At 49.3% G+C, this 27,280-nt stretch overlaps 1 protein-coding gene across 1 annotated transcript; it reads right to left on the bottom strand.

Moving 5' to 3' along the window:
- Positions 1 to 9,411: 9,411 nt before the first annotated feature.
- On the bottom strand, positions 9,412 to 26,987 carry LOC146198287 (uncharacterized). Its single transcript, XM_084591878.1, has 9 exons — positions 26,883 to 26,987; positions 26,645 to 26,763; positions 26,507 to 26,552; positions 25,921 to 26,169; positions 24,774 to 25,017; positions 17,450 to 17,713; positions 11,736 to 12,056; positions 11,156 to 11,247; positions 9,412 to 9,952 (listed from the first exon to the last, which is right to left on the bottom strand). Exons 1-9 carry the CDS (start codon positions 26,985 to 26,987, stop codon positions 9,821 to 9,823), a joined length of 1,572 nt encoding a protein of 523 aa, XP_084448004.1. The 3' UTR covers positions 9,412 to 9,820.
- Positions 26,988 to 27,280: the final 293 nt, after the last annotated feature.

Genomic DNA, 27,280 nt, shown 5'->3' with positions numbered 1-27,280 from the left:
AGCCTGTAGCCCGGAGCTACCTTGTTGTCTTGTAGGCTTGCAGTCCGCCGTTTTGACTGCTTAGACTGCTTAGACTGCTTTGGTGGTGGTGGTAGTGGTTATTTATTGTATATACAAAAGGAAAGAAAAGATGTTTGCCAGCCCCGGTATCTGCTATCTGATATCTGAAGTACCTGAACTGGGGCGGCGGAAATAAAAGGATAGCGAGGAAAAGGACTACGGACTACTTTGATGCTGTAGACGTGGGGGAATGAATAAGGACCGGCCTCAAAAGAAAAAATTGCAAAGCCTTTACGAAATTATATGAAGGTTTATTATGGTATTCTGCCTATCCGTACGCTGCAGCCTGGTATTCTTCGCTCCGGATGGTTTCGTTTGCAAAAGAGGCGGCAGGTTCAATCCCCACTCACCGAAGTCGTTTCTCCGCGTGTTTCCATTCGACTCAAGAAGGCAGATCCGATGATGTCATTGTCTAATCTAGGTAGAATGTTGCGTAATCATGCATGCTTGGTCCATAGACTGCGTCTAAACATGGCTTTCACGCGCAAGTATATATATTCCATTGGACAGACAACCTCTTCGGAAAGCTCCACAATTGTGGCATCATATACGCGTAGACCGTACGTGGAGCATGTATTAATGGTGTGCCCAACATATGCGAGCGAAAGAATAAAGCAAGACGCTTCCTTGAAGCGTTTTCACAACAGGCATTTCTCGAAGAACTTACTACTGGAGCTTGGCCAGAGACATGGGGTGCTCTACAGACAATGCGGGCTTTTTGCCGCTTCTTGAGCAACACGAGATTCGATTCACGATTGGGGTGCAAGTTGCCGTACTTGTGTATATTTTCGTAACTCTTATCACCACATCGTTTTATCGTCGCCCATCAAGACCTCTTACATCTTCTCTTCACCTTCCCTAGTGCCGATCAGCAGCAAGGCCAAGTCCGGCCTCCCCATTTCAATGCAATAAACTAATATCTATCTATCCGTGTTAGACGTGACTCCAAGTTACAGTAGATATCGTGGTAAAGAGGTATAATTCCAGCATAGCGACAAGATTTCCATTATACCTGTCACAGCTCTCTTCCCGCGGGATGAGGAAGGAAAGGTTAGGAGTGCTTTACCATCGGCGCGTGTATATACTTTGCTGGGAAGCGCCGCTAGTTAAATTAAGAATGTAGCGGTTTTTAGGTTTTGCTTCTCCGTGATGCCTTAGTTCGTGTGCATGTGACAATGTGAACACTTCTAGGAACCTTATTTCCATTGTTACAATATACAGACTTCATTGCCAACGTTTTATCCAACTTTCTACGTCAAACATGTTTTGGCAGCATGTACTAAATAATGAAATGCTCTCTTTTATGTGATCGTTCTCATTAAGAGGACGCATTTAAAAAGCCCGGCGTAGAGCTGTATAATTGCAAAACCATCCCGTAGTCTTCGATATGGTAAAGATAAGTCCTGTGTCATACAGTGCCTTCTTACGGAAGTCGCTATGTAGCCATTTCAGAATCGGGGTGCTCATTGAATAATATGCAAAGCTTCGCGCATACTAAACTTAATTAACTGCCGCATGGTTTCTGCCCGCGCCATGAATCTCAGGGGTGGAATTATGGGGCATGGGCGACGGTTGCCTCTGTCTGAGGCACCCCTCACTGAGTCACATATGAACGACCCATAACTTTACTCTTGATCGAGGCACATGCCAACGACGCAGTTCTTTTATCCCTGGCGTCGTAAATATAGATCAACCTTTATGTACTGCGTAATGAATGGCTACGCTCATTGAAGCTCGAAGCGTAAACGCGCGTGACACGTGTGATTGTTGACGTCCATAAGTTATTAGATACAGACTAGATAATTGTATTTTGCGATTCTTTCCAAAAAGCGAGAATCTTATTTCATTCGGATGTTACCCCGCATGGTAGACATTTAGCTTGGACGCATCGGCGATCCTACAGAATGGGGTAGACCAAAGAGCCACCTATATACCGTAATCCAAACATTTCGCTCCTGAAGAGCCGATAACACCAGGTTCAGCCCCCAGTTCGTATAAATTATCTTCGTATAAATTCTATAAGTATTCTTCGATGAAAGCTCACAACATGTAAACATCGCACGATTCGCAAATATTAAACAAGTACATTTAGTAACCTGTTTTACTCAGTCGTCGCTCTTAATGGTTTCGCAAGGAATTGCCAGGCATAGTTGTTTCGTAGGAACATTGCTTTTTTATTATTATTTTCCTCAATTATTTTTACCGCCTGCCAGCCTCGGCAGGTAGTAGAGGTAGTAGTAAAACCCCTCTATCTTAGAGGGGCTTTAGGTAGTAGAAGAGCGAAGTGCGATCTGTTAAGGGTCGCAGGTGGGTGGCAGAGTGGAGAGAGAAAAGACGGGGATCCCCTCCCCACACTACAGAACTATAGATTTTAAAAAAATGTGACCTCAAGACATGCGCATGTACGCCCGCCCTCTACCTTTTAAATACTCGATATTTCATTTTACTGCACTCAATAAAAAAAAAAAAAAAAAAAGGACATCGTGTGATCGACCAGATTCAAGCGACAGTATTGTGCCAGAATAAGTTTCACAGCCCACTAACGCGACTATCCGAACGTGCGCCAGGGGGCCGAAAGCACCCGGCCGAGCGTCAACTTTACAGGGCCACATTCTGCGCGCACCGCCTCCTCTCTTTCATTGACGCCATACAGAAGACAGACGGGTTTTCGATCGCATGGCCATTGCAGTGCTAATGCGGTAAACAAAGGCAGGCTAAGCTAGCTTCCTGAAGGCCGCACAGTTGCATTATGTGGTCTGGCAGAGACTAGAAAAAAAAAAAGGAAAGAAAGGAAGAAAGAAACACTCGTTAATCAATTATCATCTAAAAAAATCTATTTTATTAGCTTTTTAATCCTACACTCTTAATTCTTAATCCTGCACATAATGCAATTACATGTGCTCTGGCAGCGACAGAAAAACAAACACTCACTATAATTAGTTGATCATTTGAGAAAGTCTATTCTATTACCTTTTAGTGCGTAGCAGTCCTGGTCACAATCACGGATTTCGTTGGTGGCGGACTGACGCCTGATTTCTGTAATGTCTACATGTCTCTCTTCCCGTGGGCTTGAGGCGCAAAGGAGACGGTGGCAACGCCGGGAGACGGCCGGTCTCAAAGCGCGCGCTCGCTCTCTGCTCGCGTGTAGATCGAGACTTTCATCGCGCGTCTTAGCCAATGAGAAGACAGAGCGGCCTCACAGTTGTAGGCAATGAAAGATTGGCGCGTATCACCGTTGCGGCCATCACCGGGCAATGCTGTACAAGCGCGCGTTACGCCACAGGTCGCTCCCACACCCTCGAATTCGGACTCTCTTCAGCCTTCACAGACAGCAGATTGTACGCGTGGTGCTCCCTATAGACCTCAGCTCCGTGCAGCTCACCGGGCCACTCGGTGCTACGCACTTCGCATTTGATTAACTACGTAAATCAGGTGTAATTTTTTTCCTCCTGCACTTTTTGAGGCACATGGGTATAGATGAATTTAACACTTTACTTGATGTAACCAATCCCGAGGAAAGAAATCAGCAAAAACATGCAGGAGACGCTTGGGGCTAATGAATTCGGCGCCTTTTCTCTATATATAGTTGTTAATACTGTATGATCAGAGTTGAAATAGTGCCCCCAATTTTTGTCATTCTTGTTGTGTAGTCGCTGCATACTGTTCAATCTTTTTGTTGTGTAATTCATCTCCTACTAAGGTCTGCAGTATGCTTAAATAAATAATAAAAATCTGCCCGCATTACGAGTTTCGTTTTCGTCGTAAAACTGCGTAAGGAACGCGAATTATATCAGACTGCAGTGTCCCAGGTGAATTTACTCTTTGTATTTTTTTGTACAAGTGATTATATAGTGGCCAGTGTTAGATCCTGCTTTTGCATTATTCCCAAAAAGTGATGGAGTGAAAAGTATTAAACTAACTAACTGAAGTTGGTTAGATAATGCTTGCGTTATGTAGAGTACAGGCCACTGGGCCTTCATGCCGCGTACAAAACCTCAAAAGCGAGCCGATAATTTACAATACATTTTTAAAAATTGCCACCTCTGCGCTTCGCGGCGACCAGCAGCGCCGGTCTTTGGCGCGAATTCTTGCATATTGCGTCACATCTAGCTTATTGCGTCACCTGCTCGAGGGCTATCATTGGTTCGCTATGCCAACGTCACACCCTGCATTTACAAAAATAAAAGCGCTAGATACAATACATTTTTACTTTTTCTGAATAATTTCTCACTTCAGAAAGAAATTAAGTCATGCCTGGGGCATGCGATATCAAAAATGAGTGCAGCACTTCCGGTTTTCTGTCCTGTCGTCGTCGTGTACCTCACGTGCTACTCTGCCGGCGCCGCCGTTGAATCCGTAGCTTCCCGTCATCGAATTCGGAACTTTAGGAGCGGAGCTACCTTTGAAGTGATTTGCAATGAATACACCGTGTTGTGTCGTCGGCTCTAGAGCCAGGGACCGGCAAGGTATCACCCTTCGCCACTCGCTCGACTCGCTGCCGAACGATGAAGGTGTGCGAGCTGCCTGGCTCCAACGCATCGAACTGCCCCAGTCGAGCAAGCGCCGGAGCCCCCGCGTCTGTGGCCGGCATTTCTCGCCGCACGATTATAGCTACAACCCCGAGTTCGAAACGACCGGCTGACGGGACAGCGAGCGAGCGACAGAGCCCGCTGACCGGAAGTCGACAAACCGCGATCCGATCGGTGACGTATATTTGTGGGCGAAGCCTGGGCCTCGCCAGTAATGTTTATGTTTTCATAGCTCGCTCCCATGCACGAGTTGAGAGAGAAAAGGCATGTGGTCTTTTTTAAAAGCCGCTATTTCTTGTTCTACGCAGGCTTGATCAAAAATCTTTGCGGGAGAAGGCCCGGTGGCCTGTACTCTACATAACGCAAGCATTATCTGACAAACTTCAGACCCCCCTTTCTGGGGCCCTTTAAGGAAACCCGAGTTAACGAGCGTCGAGTGAAACTGCATGGTGCTTCCAGGAAGATCGCAAAGCCTAGCTGCTTCTTTTTTCTCTAATTTGGTCATAATATTACTGTACCCAGCGATGTTTGAATGCAAGAAATTGCTCAATATAACCGCTCAGTATATAGGTCTGAGCCCGGCCAGCCCAGGACATTTAAAGCAAAGGCCCAAGCTCATCTTGGATCCAAAGACAAAAACCCTGCCATGTCCGAGGCCCGCGTTCATAAAATTTCTCTATCCAGCCTGAGGTCGGGCTCTAGACGGAGACATGAGTCCGTGCAGTTCTCTAGAAGAGAAACTCCTACTTTTTCAGCAGGTTAAATGAAGTCACCTTAGGAGGGCGCCCCATCTTCTCCTAGTTTTCTCATTTCGAACATGTCGCTGCAAGTTCCATTTTACGCCACAGCTCGTTCGGTTGAAAGGGCGTGGCCGTCGCCATAACCTAGAATTAAGTAAAACATGTCGGGAAGAAAAAAATCTTGTGGCACCGTAATGCAACGGCCGCCGGAACTCCATCCGCGTTCTAAATTGGAAAGCAGCTTTCGCAGTGAAAATTATACGCGCCTAAGTCGATTACTCACTGCGGAAGCACACCAGAGGGAGAGATTAATTAAGTTTCCAATAACGCTCCTGTTCTTCTCATTGTTTGCTTATTGAAATAACTTTTCTATTTGCTTGCGCTAGCAAGTTTTCCTCAAAAGCCGAAACCAACTACTCGACAATCGAGAAGGGATGTCTCGCGATCATCTGGGCCACGTCGAAGTTCCGTCCGTACGTTTACGGTCGACCATTCAAGGCAGTAAGCTATTACCATGCGCTCTGCTGTCTCGCCAATTTGGAAGACCCCCTCCGACCGCTTTGCTCGGTAGAGCTTACGTCTTCAAAAATTCGACATCACAGTTGTCTGCAAGTCTGGCCGCTAGTACTCCGATGCAGACTGCTTGTCACGAGCCCCCTTTGACGCACCGCCGAAAGACGGTGCCTTTGTGGGACCAGTAAGCACTAGCATTTTTACACATCACCCCTCCGACCATGAGTTGAAAGGACTATAGCGGATTAACTACAAGGAAAGACGACTTCCCCTCCTGCTGTGTCCAGGCGTCATTTGTCGTCGTTTTAAGCAATGATCTTTTTGATGGGAAAATTATTATTATTATTATTATTATTATTATTATTATTATTATTATTATTATTATTATTATTATTATTATTATTATTATTATTATTATTATTATTATTATTATTATTATTATTATTATTATTATTATAGGGCCGGCTGGGTCGGCTGGTCTAAGGCCAGTAACCAGAAATTTGCTCGGCCCGACCTTGTTGACCGAGCTTGGGACGAGGTCGGCCATGTTGTATGTTGACGTTGGGCCAACGCAGGGCCACGGTCAATTTTTCAGTTTGGTTGAGGTAATAGAAAGGGTCAGCAAATGAAAATCACTGTGTAGAAACTTGGCATATGCGCTCAATCACGGTGCTTGTGCCGCTCCGCACCATGATAAGGCACGCAAGCTGATAAAGTTCTAGCGATTTAAAACGGGTCGACGCTTGCGCGATATTAAGGCGAAAACTTTAATGGCTCATGCTCGCGGTCGTGTCCGTCCGTGCACTGTAATCGTGCCAGATGTGGCCTCTCCTCCGCGCAACGGCGCAACCTCCGCCCCTTCTTAGCAATCGGCGCGCCGGTGGGGTGCGCATCTGTGCATAGCAACCGTAACGTTACACCGTAGCGGTAAAACCAGCGCGTGCGCGTCGGCGGTGGCAGCTGCGCCGCCACTCCTACGTCCTCGTTGCAGTCGAGTGAAACGCATGGCTCCGAAGCGGCCCAGATTCCGCCACTTCAGTGATCACAAGGCAGTCGTTATGGGCGTCGATCCAAACAAGCACAAGGGCTTCACTGGACACCAGCGACAAGAAGACATCCTCCCAGAGGACAACATCGAAGCAATAGATGAATGTGATATGGCATACAAAGAGAAGTAACAGGTTAGTACAATGAATGTTTAGACGTGACCGTGAATAAAGACACATAGAATGTATAGAGAGTCCTCGTTTACTACAAGCACCTTTGGGTAATTCAAAGTGATATCGGTGAACACTGTGCCCATTCCACAGGGGCGCCATGTACAACATGGTATATGCAGTGGGTTGACCACAAGGCTTTCGCCAAGCACACTTTACAATTTGCAAAAGGTATTCGGTATTTTTTTTGTGAAGGAATTTGTCAGGTGTGCACGAGAGTTGCTTCTGGACAATCGACACGTCGATAGTAATGTGACCTCTTCGCCCGCGGTTCGGTCCTTGATGTTGATCAGGCTTCTGGTGCATCGTCTTGCCCTTTAATTTCTGCGCTGAATAAAGTGCACAAAAAATTCTTCAGATATACACCTAAAGCCGCTTTACGTGTGGGAATGCAAACACATTGCATTTAGCATACGGGCGTTTTTTTTTTTATTACAGTTATTTCTGCGACATAATTTGTCCTCTTGGTTTCTTGTGCATGAAGACCGGCACACATTTGTAACATCGAGCTACAGTAGGACATTGAAACGTATAATTTATTGGGAGCATCACCAACCACACTTAAATTCGCATGCCAAACTTCATACTTTCGTTAGCGTACGCCCTCGCCCCGGCACCTTTCATCAATCCAGCGCGCTTGGCCTTGAGGGATCGTTGGTGTATATCTGGGGAGGAATAATATAACGATTCCATTCCATCTGAAAACTATTCTATTCCATCGCCTTATCTGCCATTGGCCGGTTAAAATTTGAATCTGTGCATAATAAGGTTGCGTTACAAGATGTCAGAACTATAGTTTACGTTGTCTTCACCTCATACGCAACTTTGACGTCATCGCCGAGGGCATGGGATAGATTTTGGAATCGTTATATTATTCCACCCTCAATCCTCCTGTAGCGTGCTTACATGGCCTCGATGAACATGTGTGCCTCGCTCAGCCGCATGCCTCATGTAACATGTTACGCAGCTGCTCTGCCGTTGTGCTGCGCCGGCGGCGTGAGTCATCTTTTTCGAACCACTTCGGCTTCAACTATAACAAGAACCTTCGCTGACAGTATTTTGTCTAATGTGGATGGTAAGCATTTCGCCTAAAAAATGACCACGCCTACTGTATGCTGCAGGAGTCCAAAAACTAAGCGTGAGTAAGGGCAGACACCTCCAGCTTTTAGAAGTAAGTGTTCCACTATTTCAACTCTTCACGGGAAGATCTAAATAAGTTTCAAGTGACTCGAGTATGGTCCAAGTGTCAGTGAAATCTTACCGCCCCTTTACTTACTGCATATAACCCTTGCGCGCCGACGAGGAAGAAAGCGACCGGGAGGCTTTTCGAACCGTGACTGCGCATGTCACCACAATGCAACGAAGGAATTGCACAATTCCTGCAGCTTCCACTTCACCATTCCCCCAGCCAACACGTCGCGAAACAAACCAGCAGTGTCTGTATATAGTGGAAATGTTGCAGAATATGCTCTCACTTAAGTCGACGCATGTCAGGAGGCATGCATGGAACGCAGGTGGTGGTTTTCACTGGAGTCCCAATACTCCGACCAACTTCACGCTAGGGCTGTATCGCCTTAGTGGCACTAATACATCAAAACGAAGCTACAGTAATGCTGAATTAATCGAAGAGTGCTACAAGGAATACAGAATTAAACGACGTATAATAAAGGGGAAAAACTAAACCTAGTCAATCGTGAATATTTTCAGAATGGATTTCAAAGGCTGGATGAAGAAAACCAACTGTTTATTTTATTTTCACTTACGTGCCTTTTTCTTAAAGTCGATGGGATGCAGAGTCCTGAAATTTTTTATGGGTGCATGTGAACGGCTGTATCACATAACCATGCTAAAATAATGCTCTTTAATAAGAAAATATTCGTAATTTTTTTTCCTTTGTCGGAGCAGTACAAATTTATTTAAGCCATGCATTTTAGTCATGGACACTTAAAAGCCATTGATTGAAATCTGCTGAAAATGTTTCCTTACACCTTGAACTTTCTGGGAGAAAGGTACATGAATTTTCTATTACAGATTTAAAAAATATGGCGGCGAAACCTCTGAAAACTACCACCTTTCCACTCGAAGTGGCCAGGAAAAAGGATGAAAAATTATTTTTGAAATCACAAATGTCCATGAGTAATATTTTCTGAGAGATAAAAAATTCTCTGTCACCAGATTGCCAAAAACAATGAAAATGAAGTCTCCGAAAGTACCCCCTTTCCGCTCGGCTTCATCGCAACAAGGTGCAGAAGAACACTTTCAAAGTTGTCAATAGCCAAAGGTATATCTTCTTGAAGCTGAAGAAATTCTCTAACAATTTATAGTTCTTAACAAAATAATTTCGCCCCGAACTCTATACGCACTTTGGCGTGCCACAGCATATAGTTGGTTGTCACATGGGTAAGACGACCCTCCGCGTACACTGGGATGGGGTATACGTAGAACGCCTATGCGTTCAGATAAAAGTGCTCTTCTAGACCTACAAGCCGCGTATTATGCAGTGCTGCCAAGACAACTGAGCCAGCTGTGCTTTTATGCGGTCCTACACAGCGCCTTTCAGACACAGTTAGGTTACGCCTACGAGAGATGGCATGGCCATAAGATTTGAAGGTGGTGTAAATAATCGCAGGCCAGACAATTCTGAGCAAGCGGGAAGTTATGTTCTCTTCCGGCAGTACGCTAGCTCTGGCGATGACAGTAACGATGCAGAGTCGTTTATTACAGCCGCGCGGCTCCGGTGGACATAGTCGCCGAACCATCGTCACTCGAAATCCCCACGGGAATGCCTTCTCAGCACGATAGGCGGCAACTGTGGCGGCCGGTGGTACGTTGGGTTCCTTCGCGGCTGCTGTGGCAGCGCGCCCTGTCTGTTCAGGTTGGGTGATGGCAGTTCCTGCAAGCAAAAAAAAAAAAAAAATGAGAATAAAGACGCGTATACATGGTATAACCATATCCTTTAATTGCTCTTACACGCGTCATCTTTCTTTGGAATGGCCTTCCCAAACTATTGCATTCATATCCAACCTTAAAGCAGTCCATTACCTAAAGTGACATCGCGCTGCGCTTCATTTTTTTTTTTTTTTCTCTTCCACGTCATCTTTCTGTTCTCCTTATCTTCTGCCTCAGTTTTTCGTGCACTTTCAAATGGCTATAGGAATTGCTTTTTCTTTATTCATGTATTTCTGCCGTTTTCTATAGTTACATTTATTTTACTTCTATTGTTCGTTTTTTTTACTGATATCTTCAGCGGTATCTTTTTACTCGGTTTAGTCTGGTTTAGTGAAGTAGTGCTTTGCCCACGCTCCACATTACTCAGTGTCTCAGGCCCTGTGTGTGTGTGTGTGTGTGTGTGTGTGTGTGTGTGTGTGTGTGTGTGTGTGTGTGTGTGTGTGTGTGTGTGTGTGTGTGTGTGTGTGTGTGTGTGTGTGTGTGTGTGTGTGTGTGTGTGTGTGTGTGTGTGTGTGTGTGTGTGTGTGTGTGTGTGTGTGTGTGTGTGTGTGTGTGTGTGTGTGTGTGTGTGTGTGTGTGTGTGTGTGTGTGTGTGTGTGTGTGTGTGTGTGTGTGTGTGTGTGTGTGTGTGTGTGTGTGTGTGTGTGTGTGTGTGTGTGTGTGTGTGTGTGTGTGTGTGTGTGTGTGTGTGTGTGTGTGTGTGTGTGTGTGTGTGTGTGTGTGTGTGTGTGTGTGTGTGTGTGTGTGTGTGTGTGTGTGTGTGTGTGTGTGTGTGTGTGTGTGTGTGTGTGTGTGTGTGTGTGTGTGTGTGTGCGTGCGTGCGTGCGTGCGTGCGTGCGTGCGTGCGTGCGTGCGTGCGTGCGTGCGTGCGTGTGTGTGTGTGTGTGTGTGTGCGTGCGTGCGTGCGTGCGTGCGTGCGTGCGTGCGTGCGTGCGTGCGTGCGTGTGTGTGTGTGTGTCTTTACGCTCCTGTATACAGCGCAACGCCCTAGCTGCGATTTTTCGAAGCCGGCATCTTTTTAACTTTCAAAGCGGCATTCAATCGCCAATTTTGTTGACGAGCGGAAAAAAAAAAACTGACATCTCGAGCGAACGTACATAGCGCAGGCCTCCATAGTATAATATACACTACCGCGCTCGGTACTCACCCTGCGTAGCACCGTGTTCGCCAGGATGAGCACGATGGAGACGATCGCGGACACCGCCGGTATCGCCACGAACACGAAGACAGGAATGAAGCCTAGAAGGTTGAGAGAGTGATTCTTGAGCCCGTTTCAAATCGGCGCAACTTAAAATTATTTTGTTACGCGTCTTCATCAATCTCAGATGCACTGGTTAGCGCGTGAGTAAAAATAAACCAGTAGACATCACAACGCGTCCTTGGCGTCCTTTTCCGACTACTTCTAATATTTCCCACCTTACTATACAAGTTTCCTTTACTTCTCGCAACGCAGGATAAACATTATACTTCCACAAATTATGCCTTTACGTAAGGTGCCAGAAAGTGATACACCTGTGCCCGTATTATCATTCAATTGACTAGTTTACTCCCTTTTCTGTAAAAGTCGCATCCTAATACACTGCTCATTAGTTAATGCAATCCCGTTGCTAGGCTCATCCTTACACACCTCGCGAATATTGCGTGGTATTCAAAATAGAGCAATTTATGGGACCGCGCACATATTCATCCACGTGCCAGTCACGTGCGCAGGCAAGCGTCTTCCTTACTGGGGTTGATGAGCACAATGGGCTGCGAGCGGAGCGGGCGGCTGAAGAGGCGCTCGGTCTTGTTAGCGTCCAGCCACCGGTAAGCACGCATGCTGAACACGTACTTAGTGAAGGCCTGCAAATGTCGCAGCGCCACTGACGAGCCACTAACGTCCGTCGAACAGCTCTCGTTGGGCGGCGGTTGCGGCTCGTCCTCGGCACCGCCGCCATCGCACCAGCTGACCACGTAACCGTCACTCGTGTCATCCTGTGGCCACCAGTAGAGCCAGATCTCGGACCAGCTCTTCACAACACCAGTCGAGAAGCAGGGCCGGTCAGGCGCTGCGGTCATACAGCCATAATCAATTATGAATGTGAAGTTTCTGTTTCGGTTCAACAAGACTTCCTTAGCTTTGCCGCGCCTCACTTAGCGGACGAGAGTTCGCGTCTGTTGTAGGGGACAGCACGGGCTGCCATGCACAACGATATCCCACATGCTACATAATCCAAATCAAACATTCTACAGGACGTCCAATCTTATACGAAAGACGCTCGCGAGCCACAGTATTTGACACGCCTTTGTGCATGATAGTGTCCATTCGGCCTAACGCTGCTGCATTAGCAACCCATACCCCATACGGCATCTGGTCTTCCATCATGTACGCACGATGCATCGGGCTAGCTTACAGTCGGTTAGACCGTCGGTAGGATGCTAACTGGTGTCACGGCCGGATGCAACTTCGCTCTGTTGCGAACTCGGCAGCTGCGTTGTTTTTTAGCTCACTAAACCAAATTTTAGTGCAGTGAGTTCGAATACTGGTTTGGGTTGTAGTACTTAACATCCTAAAGCGACTCAGATTATGCGAGAGGCCGTAGTGGAGGGCTCTGAAAATATAGAACATCCGGGGTTGTTTAACGTGCACTATAGGGAACCTGCACTGCCTAGGCGGCGCTGCAATTGTACCACAGCGCGCCTACAAACTGCTGCTGTTAGCCGCTTGGTTCGCGATAAACGACCGACCATATTCTGCAGCATTATAGATACGCGTGTGGCAGATAACTTCCTTGTCCAGATATCTCGACGTAGCCCAGTTATTTGAGGCACGCCATATAGGGGTTTGACAGTGCGTGCAATATGATCCCTGTAAGTGCATGCAGGTGGCGTGAAAACGCCCTACGGGAGCGCCTATAAAGTATTTGCTCTTTTCGAGGCTATGTGTTACGGCGCGGCAATCGATACAGCAAACTTCATTGCAGGCCCCTTATCGCACATAACCACAAGGCATACATGGCAGTAATTGAATTACAGTAATGAAATTACTGTAATTTAATTACCTTTTCCAGTAATTTATAATGTAATGGATTACTTTTTCGGTTTGGTAATTTAGTAATGTAATGAATTACTTTTTGGCAGTAATTCCGCAGCAAAAGTAATTAATTCCTTTCGAAATTACTTTTACTTAATTGCACCACTACTCCTTCTATAGACAACAAAGTAGAGTGCTGCGAAAGCAGGAACGACGTGCCACAAGCCGAAGCCAGCGTAACGGATCGGCGAAACGAGACAAAATTGAGGAAAACAGTGCGCCTGAGACCTCCTGTGTAGCAGTTCACAGTGCTGTTATCCCATGGCAACCTTTTTCCAAGCAGCAGGAAACAAGGCGCCAAGGGAATACCGAAGGGGCAGATGATGCAAGAAGGCCGGAGTTGAAAACTAGTTGGAACCGCGGCGTGTTGCGTCGGCTAGGGCACAGTGGTGCCTGGTTACACTCGTCACCACGGGGCGAGGGAGGGTTTGGGTGGGGTAGACAGGCAGAAGTGTCCATGCCGTGAGCCGCCGTGGCGTGAGCATTACTGAGCGCAAGGTGCCGAGGACGATTCTTGGGACTACTGAAGCAATAAATAGCCTAGCTTCTTCGGGACCTTCTAAGGGCGGAGATAGCTCCGGGCCAGCAAGACGCTGGGTTCGCCGCTCATTTTACGACCGTTCAACCATGCTTCTGCTTTTGTTGTTTTTACTTTTTTGCGGTTGTCTTATTTTTTCAACGTCAAGTGCTGTAGGTAAGAGGGAAGGAATAGTTCTCTGGGACGGAAATTGGCGGGAAGAGGAAAGAATGTGCGTGCTTCGTGTCTGGAGAACAAGTTGTTTTGTTTACTAGCGCGGCCCACTGGGCGCGCACGGCGGTCACAGTAGCGCTGATATGCCTATGAGTTGCCCAATTTCTTTAAATATTTTTTTTGCAGGTTGAGAAAGGATGCTAATGCAGGTGAAGGTATAGTGTGTCCTCTTTCGGGAAAAATGCTTTGCGGTAAATCTGGACGCGGCAATACCCGGGCATGATTGTCAGCTCACTGCTCGTTGGAAGGCAGCGATTCGCACTTAGTGTCGCTTCGCTTCGTAAAGCTTATTCGGGGACGCGAAAAATATTTTATCAGGCCAGTGAAAATGTGCGCAACAGCAGCAATTCAAGGACTGCAACCTATAGCAATTTATTTGTGACCATAGAATGCCGCGAATCGAAAGAACGAACGGCGAATGCGCCCCACGCACAGCAGATCCGCCGCGTCTCTGCTGCACGGCCGGGCGCACGTCTCCCTACCAAACTGTTCTTCCCGCCGCGAGGGGCGCGCGCGTCGCACCACGAGTTACTCCTGCACGGTGCCTATACTGACCTAATCAGCAGCCGAAGTATCAGGACAACAATGGCATAGCAGTTAAGAGCAGTCGGACGTTCAGTGAGGGGCAAAACAGTGGGGCTCATTTGATTACAGATTTGTTGAAGAATGGAGGGGAGGGGGTAACGGTGAGGATATAGTGCTATGATAAACTGGCCACCCTGTATGCGGTGATATCGATGGTACCGGAATCATGGAAGAACGCTAACATTATTTTAATTCATAAGAAAGGGTACGTTGAAAAATTGCAGACTGATCAGCTAACTACCCGTTACGCACAAGTATACATACAAAGGTAATCGTTAATAGAATTAGGGCAACCTCAGACTTCAGTCAACCAAAGGATCAAGCAGGTTTTCGGAAAAAGTACTCTACTGTCAATCATATCCATATTATGAACCAGTGATAGAAAAATGCTCGGAATATAACCAGCCCTTATACAATGCATTCATTGATTACGGAAAAGCATTTGACTCAGTAGAAACCTCGGCATGCAGTCACGCAGACATTGCGAAATCAGGGTGTGGATGAGCCGTATGAGAGAGAACTGGAAGATATCTGTAGTGGCTGCACAGTAACCATGGTTCTACATAAAGAAAGTAATAAAATTCCAGTTAAGAAAGGTGTTATACTCAAGAAGACACGATATTCCCAGTACTATTCACATCTTGCTTTGAGGCAGTATTCAGAGACTTGAAATTGGAGTAGTTATGGATAAGGGTTGATGGAGAAGTTTGGGTATTACTCGCAGATTATGACTACCAGACTGCCAGTATCGCTCAAGAGGAAAGTATATAACATGCGCATCATATTACCTGTACTCGTCTATAGGGCTGAAAGGTGGAGGATAACGAGGGTTCTTATTATGTCAATTGAGGACAACGCAGAGGAACACAATAGGAAGCGTGCAGAGTGGGTCAAAGTAATAACTCGTGTTAATGACATTCTAATGGAAATCAAGAAGAAATGTACATATGCAGGGCATGTAGGGCGAAGAGCGGATAATTGATGGTCAAAAAGGCTAACAAATTGGATACCAAGAGAAGCAAAGCGTATCAGAGGACGGCAGAGATGGATGATGTAAGAAGTTCGCAAGGGTCAAGTGGATGCAGCTAGCTCAGGACCGGGCTAATTGGAGGAATATGCGTTCGCCCTGCAGTGGGTACAGACCGGCTGCTGCTGATGATGACGACGACATCGCACAACACACGGGAGCCTTGCTTTTGGCCTCCATCTAAAAGCGGCTGTCGCGGCCGGGATTCGATCCTACATCCTTGGGCACGTCGAGCTCCCCAGCCTCTGCTCCACCGCGGTGGGGCTAGTCCGGATACGTTGCTGTACCTCCTTGGTGTTTTGAGTTAATTTGTCAAGGCTAGCCAAAATGAACGTTTATTTCCGGAACGCTGGGCGCTGCCCCGCTAGGCGTAACCACCTTTCGGCAACGCTTGTGGCTTTGCTGTGGTCATGGCGGACGCCATGGACGACATATATGTGCTGACTGACCAACTCCATCGAGATGTCGCAAGCGCAAGTGTACTGACGCTTCCTTGGAGGAGACTAGAGCTCTTGCGAGCCTCCAGGAAGAAATCCCCTAGTCCGTGTAACGCAATGACAACAGAGGTGAGCGGACGCAAGCTTCCTTCGCAAACAAAATTACGTCAGGCCACTCAGATTCAGCTCGCTTCCGCTTGTCAAGAGGAGTTGACGGCGTTGATTCGCCTTAAAGGGCCACTGTCCAGGGAAGGCCCTTTTGAGCAAAGGAGCCCAGTGTTTCAATCAGGTACCGGAGATAGTCTGTGCAAAATGCTACAGTGACACGCGCGCCGCAAAGCATCGAAAATACAATTCAAAGCTCTCTCATGCTCTCCTTTGGGAAGCCAGCTTCCCCGTTTCCCGCGCTGGCCCGACGGGCCACAATAATGACGTACGTACCGCGAACGACGTCCATTGGTCCGTCTCGCTGACTGACGGGAGAAGGATGGGCGTCTACCGTTCACTGCGCGCTTTTCCCTCGCCACGGCCAGACTGAATCCAGCGGCGCGCGCTCCCTCGGCCGTTTTTTTTTTTTTTTTTTTCGCGCTCGCGGAGTGCCACGCCCCACCTCCCGCCCAACGCGGAGGAGGAAGGGGAATTTGTCTTGCGGAGGCTAGACGACCTCGGGCAGGAGAGTGAAAAACCTTTGCGAGGGAACGGAAGGAGAGAAGCATGACAGAATCGGGTGATTGCGGTGGCTGTAACTGCGTTATTAGTTGCTCTTTTCAAAAACATTTTGCGGCCTTGCGTTCTAGGGGCGAAGTCTCACAGTCACCGGGGAATAAAATATTTTCGACCGGAGGGTGGACAGTGGGCCTTTAAGAGCAACACCAGCATCTCAAGCATACACGACACGATCTGGCAGCAGCTTGCTAGATGCTACAACATCGACATACATCGACGAATGCCTGTAGGAGTGAAGGGAAAGGAAGCTGGACATGCCAAGGTCTCCTGCGCTATGTGCAGCCTGCATTCTTCGCTACAGTTTTCGGCACGTCAATGGCATCCCATTGGTGGCGACGTTACGTAGGCCTGATGATGCTGACGCAGAACCCCACACGAAGAGCCGGCGCTCGTGGTCACCGCGGGGTACAGGAATGGGGAGTTGAGAAAATGTTTGCAAATCATTATCCGCTCAATTCTGGAGTCCTGTATAGCTCTAGTATTTGCTCTAGTATTTTACATGTACTTTTTGAACCCATTTACGGAGACCCTTTAAGACCGTCAGAAGGGTCCAAAACATGTTAGGATAAAATGCACAGACTACTATATACAAACGTTATGCCCACATTCGTGCACCTTTTATGGAGCCTCGGGGGCGTAGCATCAAAAAAGAGTACATGGCGTGACCGACGTGGCTGTGACAAATTGCATATGCTCACAAATTTTCAGGACAATCGGTAAGTCTGAACTCCTCTCCTAGAACTTATTACCGCCAGCACAACCTGGTCAAAAGCCATACCTGAATCGTAATCTTTTCTCGGACAAAGGTGTTTCGGTTCAGCCGGATTTTTCACATAACGCACCGAGTCTCTTGCTCCGGAAGTTCTTCTGGTACAACGTGGTGCCGTCTTGGCGGCGGACGTAGATGGCGACACGGAAGCGCCACAGGTCGGTGGGCACCAGAAACTGGCCGTTGTCGCCGCTCACGTGCTCCTCGAAGCACTCCATGTAGCAATTCCCTTCCGAGGCGCACACTTTCGCCGTGAACGTGAGGCCGGCGGCCCGATCCGCCCTCCACCGCACGCCCACCGCAAAGTCGGATTGTGCAAGCGGCTCGAACTTAAGCACTGCGATACAAAAGAAAACAGAAAAGAAAATCATAGAAAAGAAATGCTGGGTAGTACATAGGACCTCAATGAGAGCTGTTTGTCTGCGCTGCTTGTTCGTATTGCTTTTCTTTGGGCAACGTGAAAGGCAGTAGTTGCAGCGCGAGAGACAACACTACGATCGTTGTGTCATATAAGTGCGCTTTCTCGCTGTGCAGAAATATTATCCCAACAAATGTGACATCAAGCGTGACCGGAGGGGACTTCGACGCTGCTGTAATGCTAAAATGTCCTTAAAACAACGCATACTGCAAGAAGGGATGCTCACTGAACGAGTAGCGTCGGTTGTGCATGGTGTTGGTGTTTTTGCGACTGCAGGAAGAAGGAAAATAAAATACACGGGCCTGCTAATGGCTCTGTAGCTGAGCCACCTGCGCTGTCTGGTGCGGACAGAAGAGAAAACAGAGAAGAAAGCAAGAAAAAAGAGAGGAAGAAAGAAAGACGCGCGTCACAACTGCCGTCGTCCGCCACCGGAGCGGTGGCGGGTGCAATGACGGCCTACAACATGTACAACCGCCAGTGGCAGGCGAGCCCCCGCCGCAAACGGCAGGATACCATTTCCAGCCCCACAGGGCCAAGAGCAGCCACCAACCCCGGACGCGTCCCTCCTCACTGACTGGAGGTGGTGAAGGGTGGTAGTTCCTGCCCTACGGGGCTGGGACGGTAAGTCAACGGCGCTTGCGGCGAGGGCTAGCCATCCACTGAATGTTATCTGTTGTAAGGCCTTCATTGCACCCGCCACTGCTTCGGTGGTGGACGACGGCTGTTGTTGCGGCGCGCGTCTTTCTCTCCCTCTTCTTTTTCTTTCTTCTCTATTTCCTCATCTGTCCGCACGAGGCAGCGGAGGTGGCTTAGCTACTGAGCCAGTAGCAGGCCCGTGCATTTTCTTTTGTTTCTTCCTACAGCCAGAACAACACAACAACAACGTCCCCCATCCTGTGCACGGCGCGATGAGGCCCTCTACTGCGACACTTTTTTTCCTTTTTCCCTCCCACCTTCCTCGCTTTTCTTAAGGCGCGGTTCAGGTGTCCGCGGATAATTGTGATAGATATTGCGCCTTTTCATTCCTGTGAACCAATTTGAAACTCCACTGATTCGAGGGACCAGAAGAAGGCCCTCAAAAAAAAATTACCCAAGAAATCGCAACGACATCGCAGACACAATACGTGGATGCCAGACTGACCCACATGTGGATGCCCCGGCACTCGTTAACACGGCGATGGAAACGTCAGAGGCACAACAGAAAGCTGGCCAAGTGCATAGCAGCCTTGAACAAATAGATCGCCGAGCACGCGGCCAAACTATGCAGGGAGAATTGGCTAAATACCTTCGACAGCTTGCAGGGCAAACTCTCGACGTGGAAGACGTGGTGTCTCTTGAGGCATCTGATCGACCCGCTGAGTAGCAAAACTGCGACCAATCGTAACCTTACCAAAGTATTGAACGTGTACAAGGAAGACGGCAGTAGGCTGCTGGAAGACCTAAAGGCGAAGTACCTAAGACAGAGAAGGGGCAGTACCCGGTGCGCGATAGGTACGAAGGACCCGACAAGTCGAGCAGGCCGCTTTCCATGACAGAACTGTGGACAGCGATAGATAAAAGTAACAAGAGAAGTGCACCCGGCAGGGATGTCATAACATGCAAACTACTCGGTAAGATGAGCGGTAAAGCGGCCCGCGGCCTCCTAGGGTACATCAACAAGGCCTGGGAGAGCTCGCGATTGCCGAAGGAATGGAAAGACGCCGAGGTCTGCTTCATTCCAAAGCCCGGCAAGGCCCTCACGACAGACAACATGCGGCCCATCTCCTTCACGTCCTGCGTGGGGAAGGTGATGGAGCGCATTGTTCTTCGCCGGCTGCAGAAGAACCTCGAAGAAACGGATCAGATGCCGGAGATGATGTACGGCTTCAGGCAACATCTCAGCACCCAAGACGTGATGATCCGACTTATCGAACTGGTCTTCAAGTCGGCAACGAGGCACGCTCCGCGCGGGATACTCGCCCTCGACCTGAAGGGAGCATTTGATGACATGTCCCACGCGAGCGCGTTGCAGAATCTGAATATGACCAGGTGTGGTCGAAAGACATTCGGCAACATCAAAGATTTTCTGCCAAACCGAACAGCGACCATCAGGATAGGGGAGGAGAAGTCGGACCCTGTCGAGCTCGCTGACAGGGGCACCCCACAGGGATCGGTCTTGTCGCCCCTGCTCCTCAATCTGGCCCTTGATCCTGCCCTTGCCCGATCTACTCAAGCAAATCGAAGGCGTGGATCATGCGTTCTACGCCGACGATATTACGGTGTGGACGGCTCGAGCCGAGTTCGATGCCTGGATGGAAGAAGCCTTGCTGAGGGTGGCAACGACCGTGCACGAGTACGCAAAGTCGTGCAGACTGAGCTGCACTCCCTAGAAATCAGAGCTACTTTTGATCCTACCTGGAAAATCCAAGAAAGAGCTGCCGCCGAACATGATCGTCACCATTGACGGAACTGCCATCAAGCCAACACAGCAGATTAGGATCCTCGGCCTACTACTTCAGAGCGACGGGAAGGCACACGCCGCCGTCATAAAGATCAAGACTACAACCGAGATACTCAGTATGATTCGAAGGGTATCTAACAGAAATCGAAGCCTCAAAAGAACAATGCCATGCGCCTGATACGCGCGTTCATCGTTTCATATGGCTAAAAAGAAAGGGTCATATGGACGACTGGGCAGAACCACCAAGCCGGTAAGAAAGCCCGAACCAGGTCGGAAGATGGGCTGTTTCGTCGCCTGCGTAGGACCCGGGCTCGAAGTTGCGAGATCGGGCCAGGCTCGGACCCATACATTAACAGCCTGTGCCCGGTGTTTGATTCAACGTTGGATGATGACTCGAGGCGTTCAAGTAGCGTCACAGTTTAAACAGGGCCACGACGTGGGCTGAGAAAGACATCACGTATGCTTTTGTGTATCAGGCCAGTAAAACTACAAAAAATATTTGTCTTTGCCTGCTTCCCGGAATATCACGCAAATTCCCGGAGCTCAAATCTTCCCAGCGAGTTCTTCGTTGACGCAGAACGAGAGCAAGACTAACTACCTGATCTGTGGACAGAGTTGAATCGAGTGCAATGTCAGCACAGTGTTCAAGAAACGTCGTACCCACACGCGTGGCTGCGTTGAATGTATAATGATAGAATGGTAGCGTGAAGTAGCGAAATTTTCAGTGATTGAAGAACAGGGGTGAAAGCTCGCTCTTGTAGGCTCTAAACCGAAAAAAGTGACAGGGGTTCAATGTGGTTTGAACCTACAGTTATACGAGCGAAAAGTATGTTAAGCGCGTTAACAGCAGCTGCTGCTGCTGCTGCTGCTGCTGCTGCTGCTGCTGCTGCTGCTGCTGCTGCTGCTGCTGCTGCTGCTGCTGCTGCTGCTGCTGCTGCTGCTGCTGCTGCTGCTGCTGCTGCTGCTGCTGCTGCTGCTGCTGCTGCTGCTGCTGCTGCTGCTGCTGCTGCTGCTGCTGCTGCTGCTGCTGCTGCTGCTGCTGCTGCTGCTGCTGCTGCTGCTGCTGCTGCTGCTGCTGCTGCTGCTGCTGCTGCTGCTGCTGCTGCTGCTGCTGCTGCTGCTGCTGCTGCTGCTGCTGCTGCTGCTGCTGCTGCTGCTGCTGCTGCTGCTGCTGCTGCTGCTGCTGCTGCTGCTGCTGCTGCTGCTGCTGCTGCTGCTGCTGCTGCTGCTGCTGCTGCTGCTGCTGCTGCTGCTGCTGCTGCTGCTGCTGCTGCTGCTGCTGCTGCTGCTGCTGCTGCTGCTGCTGCTGCTGCTGCTGCTGCTGCTGCTGCTGCTGCTGCTGCTGCTGCTGCTGCTGCTGCTGCTGCTGCTGCTGCTGCTGCTGCTGCTGCTGCTGCTGCTGCTGCTGCTGCTGCTGCTGCTGCTGCTGCTGCTGCTGCTGCTGCTGCTGCTGCTGCTGCTGCTGCTGCTGCTGCTGCTGCTGCTGCTGCTGCTGCTGCTGCTGCTGCTGCTGCTGCTGCTGCTGCTGCTGCTGCTGCTGCTGCTGCTGCTGCTGCTGCTGCTGCTGCTGCTGCTGCTGCTGCTGCTGCTGCTGCTGCTGCTGCTGCTGCTGCTGCTGCTGCTGCTGCTGCTGCTGCTGCTGCTGCTGCTGCTGCTGCTGCTGCTGCTGCTGCTGCTGCTGCTGCTGCTGCTGCTGCTGCTGCTGCTGCTGCTGCTGCTGCTGCTGCTGCTGCTGCTGCTGCTGCTGCTGCTGCTGCTGCTGCTGCTGCTGCTGCTGCTGCTGCTGCTGCTGCTGCTGCTGCTGCTGCTGCTGCTGCTGCTGCTGCTGCTGCTGCTGCTGCTGCTGCTGCTGCTGCTGCTGCTGCTGCTGCTGCTGCTGCTGCTGCTGCTGCTGCTGCTGCTGCTGCTGCTGCTGCTGCTGCTGCTGCTGCTGCTGCTGCTGCTGCTGCTGCTGCTGCTGCTGCTGCTGCTGCTGCTGCTGCTGCTGCTGCTGCTGCTGCTGCTGCTGCTGCTGCTGCTGCTGCTGCTGCTGCTGCTGCTGCTGCTGCTGCTGCTGCTGCTGCTGCTGCTGCTGCTGCTGCTGCTGCTGCTGCTGCTGCTGCTGCTGCTGCTGCTGCTGCTGCTGCTGCTGCTGCTGCTGCTGCTGCTGCTGCTGCTGCTGCTGCTGCTGCTGCTGCTGCTGCTGCTGCTGCTGCTGCTGCTGCTGCTGCTGCTGCTGCTGCTGCTGCTGCTGCTGCTGCTGCTGCTGCTGCTGCTGCTGCTGCTGCTGCTGCTGCTGCTGCTGCTGCTGCTGCTGCTGCTGCTGCTGCTGCTGCTGCTGCTGCTGCTGCTGCTGCTGCTGCTGCTGCTGCTGCTGCTGCTGCTGCTGCTGCTGCTGCTGCTGCTGCTGCTGCTGCTGCTGCTGCTGCTGCTGCTGCTGCTGCTGCTGCTGCTGCTGCTGCTGCTGCTGCTGCTGCTGCTGCTGCTGCTGCTGCTGCTGCTGCTGCTGCTGCTGCTGCTGCTGCTGCTGCTGCTGCTGCTGCTGCTGCTGCTGCTGCTGCTGCTGCTGCTGCTGCTGCTGCTGCTGCTGCTGCTGCTGCTGCTGCTGCTGCTGCTGCTGCTGCTGCTGCTGCTGCTGCTGCTGCTGCTGCTGCTGCTGCTGCTGCTGCTGCTGCTGCTGCTGCTGCTGCTGCTGCTGCTGCTGCTGCTGCTGCTGCTGCTGCTGCTGCTGCTGCTGCTGCTGCTGCTGCTGCTGCTGCTGCTGCTGCTGCTGCTGCTGCTGCTGCTGCTGCTGCTGCTGCTGCTGCTGCTGCTGCTGCTGCTGCTGCTGCTGCTGCTGCTGCTGCTGCTGCTGCTGCTGCTGCTGCTGCTGCTGCTGCTGCTGCTGCTGCTGCTGCTGCTGCTGCTGCTGCTGCTGCTGCTGCTGCTGCTGCTGCTGCTGCTGCTGCTGCTGCTGCTGCTGCTGCTGCTGCTGCTGCTGCTGCTGCTGCTGCCAACTTTCTGGCCTTCCTGACTTGGTCACATTTGCGTTTCTTCTCCAGTCAAGCTTCTCGCTCTTCACTCGTCCCTGATACTAATTTAGCACGAATCTGCTCCAGTGCTTCTTCCTGGCGAATTATATCGGTAGGGTGCTCAGACTCAGCATGGCGCCTACGGCGAAGAGATGACGTTCTCGGACCGGCGTGTGCTTCATATATAGCGAGACTACGGCACTATCCACGCACCGATGAAGCGGCTGTAAACCCTCGCTACGTTCGCTGAGTTACGTGGTGCATAGCAGCGAGAATCGAGCGAGCGCCATTGCAACTGCCTCTCCGCAACGGAGTAGACGCACTTTCGAAATTGGGCTCTGCCGGCTGAAGGTCAGACGCGCGTCGAGATTGGCATTGGAAGTGGTACTTCGAGTAGTATACTCTCTCTCTGAAATCGAACTATAGTTATAACGTTGCGGCATTCTTAGTGGGGCCTTTTAATGCCTGACATTTGCACTATAGTGCAATAGATTGTAGGGTACGGACCACCGCCTGCTTTGATTATTTGAGCAATCAGCGAGCACATGCCGATGTATCTGCAAAAGGCGCCCTTCTTCTGCTCTGTTTTATGTTACCGCTCGCAACTGGGCATTAGAACTTTCATCCCTCAATGAATAGGCGTCAATTCCAGGACGGGCTTTGTGCGACTTCACCAACAGAACAGTTATTTATCGCATGGTGCACAACAAGCAATAAATAACTGCTTTATTTTCGTATTTATAGAAAGGCGCTTAGAAAGACCATGAATTAAATTTGTCTATCGAGATCTCCTAAAAATAAAAGGAGGTCATTGATTACACCGCGAGCATATTTTATTATTTAGGCAATGCGGGCCACGAAAAAAAGGCCCGTGTAAGATATAGCGCGCTGTTCACAAATACGGCTGTGTGAGCCCGTCTTACCTTCTATATCAGACGCGCTCGCTGCCACTGTGTTACACTAGGATGCCGCTTATCAGGGTAGAATTTTCGAGCCTCGTAAGGCACATTAGAATTTTTTTATATTTTTTCTGTTATGCCTGGAGGACGATATTAAAATGTGAAAAAAAAAAAAAGCCTCATAACAAGGAGAAGAGTCAATTATTTTGGTTAATTAGTGAGCAAATTTAAAAATTCTGCCTCTAACGTGGTGCTCGCTTGTATATTCCTATACAGCTCTCGGGTTAAAATGATGTCTGAAGCAAGCTGCTTTTGGGCCAGCTAAAAAACAAAATCTATTTATTGTCACAGCAACACCTTAGTTGTTGTTGTTCTTTTCCTCGGTTCGAATGAAGGACAAAACTCTTGAAACAATATTTTTTTTTTTTTTGCATCTAAAAGTTGGAACACTTCATGTCATGCGGTCATAATTGCATCTCATATTCCACAGCGGCCTTAATTGCAAATAAAAATGGTATACCCAAGTAACGTGACATTGTTACCGCTAAATTCCCAGACTACTCTAAGTGATGATCAATGTAGTTTTTATGGATGGAATAAGGAACAAATTTTGATTTTGAGCTAAATAGCGAGCCTATTCGCGCGCTCACGAGGGTCTCTGGTCCAGAGTGACGTGCAGAAGCTCTTGTTGCTGAAACCACCGACGCAGCGGCGGCATACGTCCACACCACAGAAGGTCAGGTTCGTGTTGCCCGGAAAGTCGCCCAGCACGTCCGCCGTCGTGTTGTCCATCAACCGGCATAGAATAGTGGAGGTCGTGGCAGGCGAGCCTGGTACCAGCCTCTTCGGAAGCCGCGCTGGTATCACGAAAGGACCGCGCTCGTGCGGGAGGTCCTGCGTCATGTGCGGTGAAGTCGGCAATAATTCAGTCCCGGCTTTTCGCACATCGCCGAAGCGAACAGGTGCCAACGATATACCTGACTGGCATCACATCAATTCGCCTATACCAAATGTTTCAGAGAAGCGCGCAACTGACTCAGTTTTAAACATATGCGTTTTAATATTTGAAGGTGCAAGCGGTTCCTGCGGCACTATAGCACCAGTGTTGTCGTACATCACAAAAGAGGTGAATGATGCTAACTATACTTCGTCTCAGGAAGTGTTTGCGGCACTGCAAAGGCAGGGCACCTAGCCCAATTACGATTATGCGCACTATAATAAGCAATCAATTACAGTAATAGGCAATTGTGCTCCGACGTGCCTCTCATCCCCTGAATTGGCGGGGGCGACAGTACACTGCAAGAAATGTGTGTGAAATCTCAGGTTTTTTTTCAACTCTGTTTTCACACAGATAATATGTGTTATATGCCGCTTTCCGAAACACGTTCACAAAAGAAAAAAACGGTAATTCTCGGCTTTACAACCGAAACACCGGTGGAAGGCAAACATTAGGAGATACGTGTATGTCGTCTATTTAAATTTCCTATCGCCAAACTGATTTTTACTTGAATGGTATAAGCATGCCTAATTGTAAGCGAAATGGTATGACAGTCACGAAAGCGCTGTACGAAGAATTGTCGCGGAACAGTCTTAATACTAAAAAGGCTAGACGGTGGAACCACACAGAGGTTCACTAATGATGCCTATATAGTGTCCCAGAGGAGAAATGCGTGACTCCTTCGTTCGATTCACCGTTTCGGTGTATAGACAACAGCAGCTGTTGCAAGAGAAGCATTATGGGTGTCATCGAGACCACCCCTATCACCGATCTAGAAAGTTTCTATTGGTGAACCTTGCCTGAGCCAGACGGCCATTGCTGAAGCACCCGGCGAACGAGTCTCGCACTTGGCACAGAGCACCCCGGCGTCCGGCGCTGCAGTTGAAGGCGCCGAAGTGACGACTCATCGTGGCAGACGGGCCGTAGCAGAGGCAGAATCTGTCGGCCCTCGGGTTACTGCGCCGCTTCCAGAGGTACAAGATCGACTTATTCATGAACAGGAATTCGTGGACTTCGAAAAGGTTGGACGAAGTCCCCGGTCCTGGTAACTGGAAGAGATAGAGGGTGGTATGAATACGTCGGAAAGGGCCTAAATAAAATTAACAATAATGATGCCCTACCAGCACCGTGATAGTCAGAGTGGACACTCCTCGTGTATGCGGACATTTTGCGCTCTTGAGCAATTTCTAGCATTTCCCAACAGGCGACCGCGCGGAAAAATGGCTTAAAGATGATTTCCACTTCTCTCATCTGAGGAAACAAGTACTGAGTGGTGCACCACGCATAAATGAACGTTGAAAGGTGGCCATATATATGCTTGCGGGCATATGAGGGTTCTGCAGTTTGGCCATTTGTTCAAGCACTGTTGCTACCCCCGATACTCACCGAGGAAAGGTAAAGAAGCAAAGTGGTCAGGCCGGTGCGCATCTCACTGGAAAGGGGGAAAGGAATTGGACGAGAAAAGGAGATCAGGATGAAGGCAAGCCACTGAAATCGTTGGCATGTGTGATAAAAGAATCCAACCTGCGGTTTTTGTCGACGAACGTAGGAAAAACGCCCTGAATGGCCTGGGATTGGGTTCGTTTCTTCTGCTTCTTCTTGCCTTGTTTCTGCGGCACGTGCCCAAAAAGGCTGTCGGCCAGCTGCTGAATATTTCAAGGCTTTCAAGAATGGAGACTTCAAATCACCTACAATGAGAGAATTTTAATACAGCAGGAAAGAAAGAATTGCAACCGCTTAAAATAACAAGGAAATGGTTCACGGAAATGGTTGAGTGGTTTAGGATCCCAATGGTTTGGGCTGCCTCCTGGGGCCTGATGAGCAGCTTCCACTGCTCAGAGATATGTGGGACTTCCCCCCACTCCATTTGGGTAAGTTTTACATTAACGTGATAGCGTTAAGGCAAGCAAAACTTAAAAATTGTTCCGAACGTACGGGGAATCGAACGTCGGCCCTCCAATTTACGAGACGAGCATGCAACCAATACACCGCATAACATTTTTTTTCTTTATTTCCTGACCGAGGACGTACAGAAAAAATACACATGTGACATCAATAACATGACAAAATAAAAGATCAAGCATTGACTTAAAGCTTCAGCCTTCCTTAGCTGAAGTTGTCGAATTAAAAATCCCTCATATGTGACAACCCTTCAAAACT

This window comes from Amblyomma maculatum, chromosome 2 (assembly GCF_055883805.1).
Source record: "Amblyomma maculatum isolate TAMU_Amacu chromosome 2, ASM5588380v1, whole genome shotgun sequence".
Classification (NCBI taxonomy): Eukaryota; Metazoa; Arthropoda; class Arachnida; order Ixodida; family Ixodidae; genus Amblyomma; species Amblyomma maculatum.
Note: the sequence above shows the minus strand (reverse complement) of the source record. Positions and strands in the feature narration are given on the sequence as shown.

Coding starts and splice junctions, on each gene's coding strand:
- LOC146198287 (XM_084591878.1), bottom strand. CDS start 26,987: ATGGAGTGGGGGGAAGTCCCACATATCTCTGAGCAGTGGAAGCTGCTC. Junction 26,553..26,644: donor TTCGTCGACAAAAACCGCAG/GTTGGATTCTTT, acceptor CCCCCTTTCCAG/TGAGATGCGCACCGGCCTGA. Junction 11,248..11,735: donor CATTGTGCTCATCAACCCCA/GTAAGGAAGACG, acceptor TCAACCTTCTAG/GCTTCATTCCTGTCTTCGTG.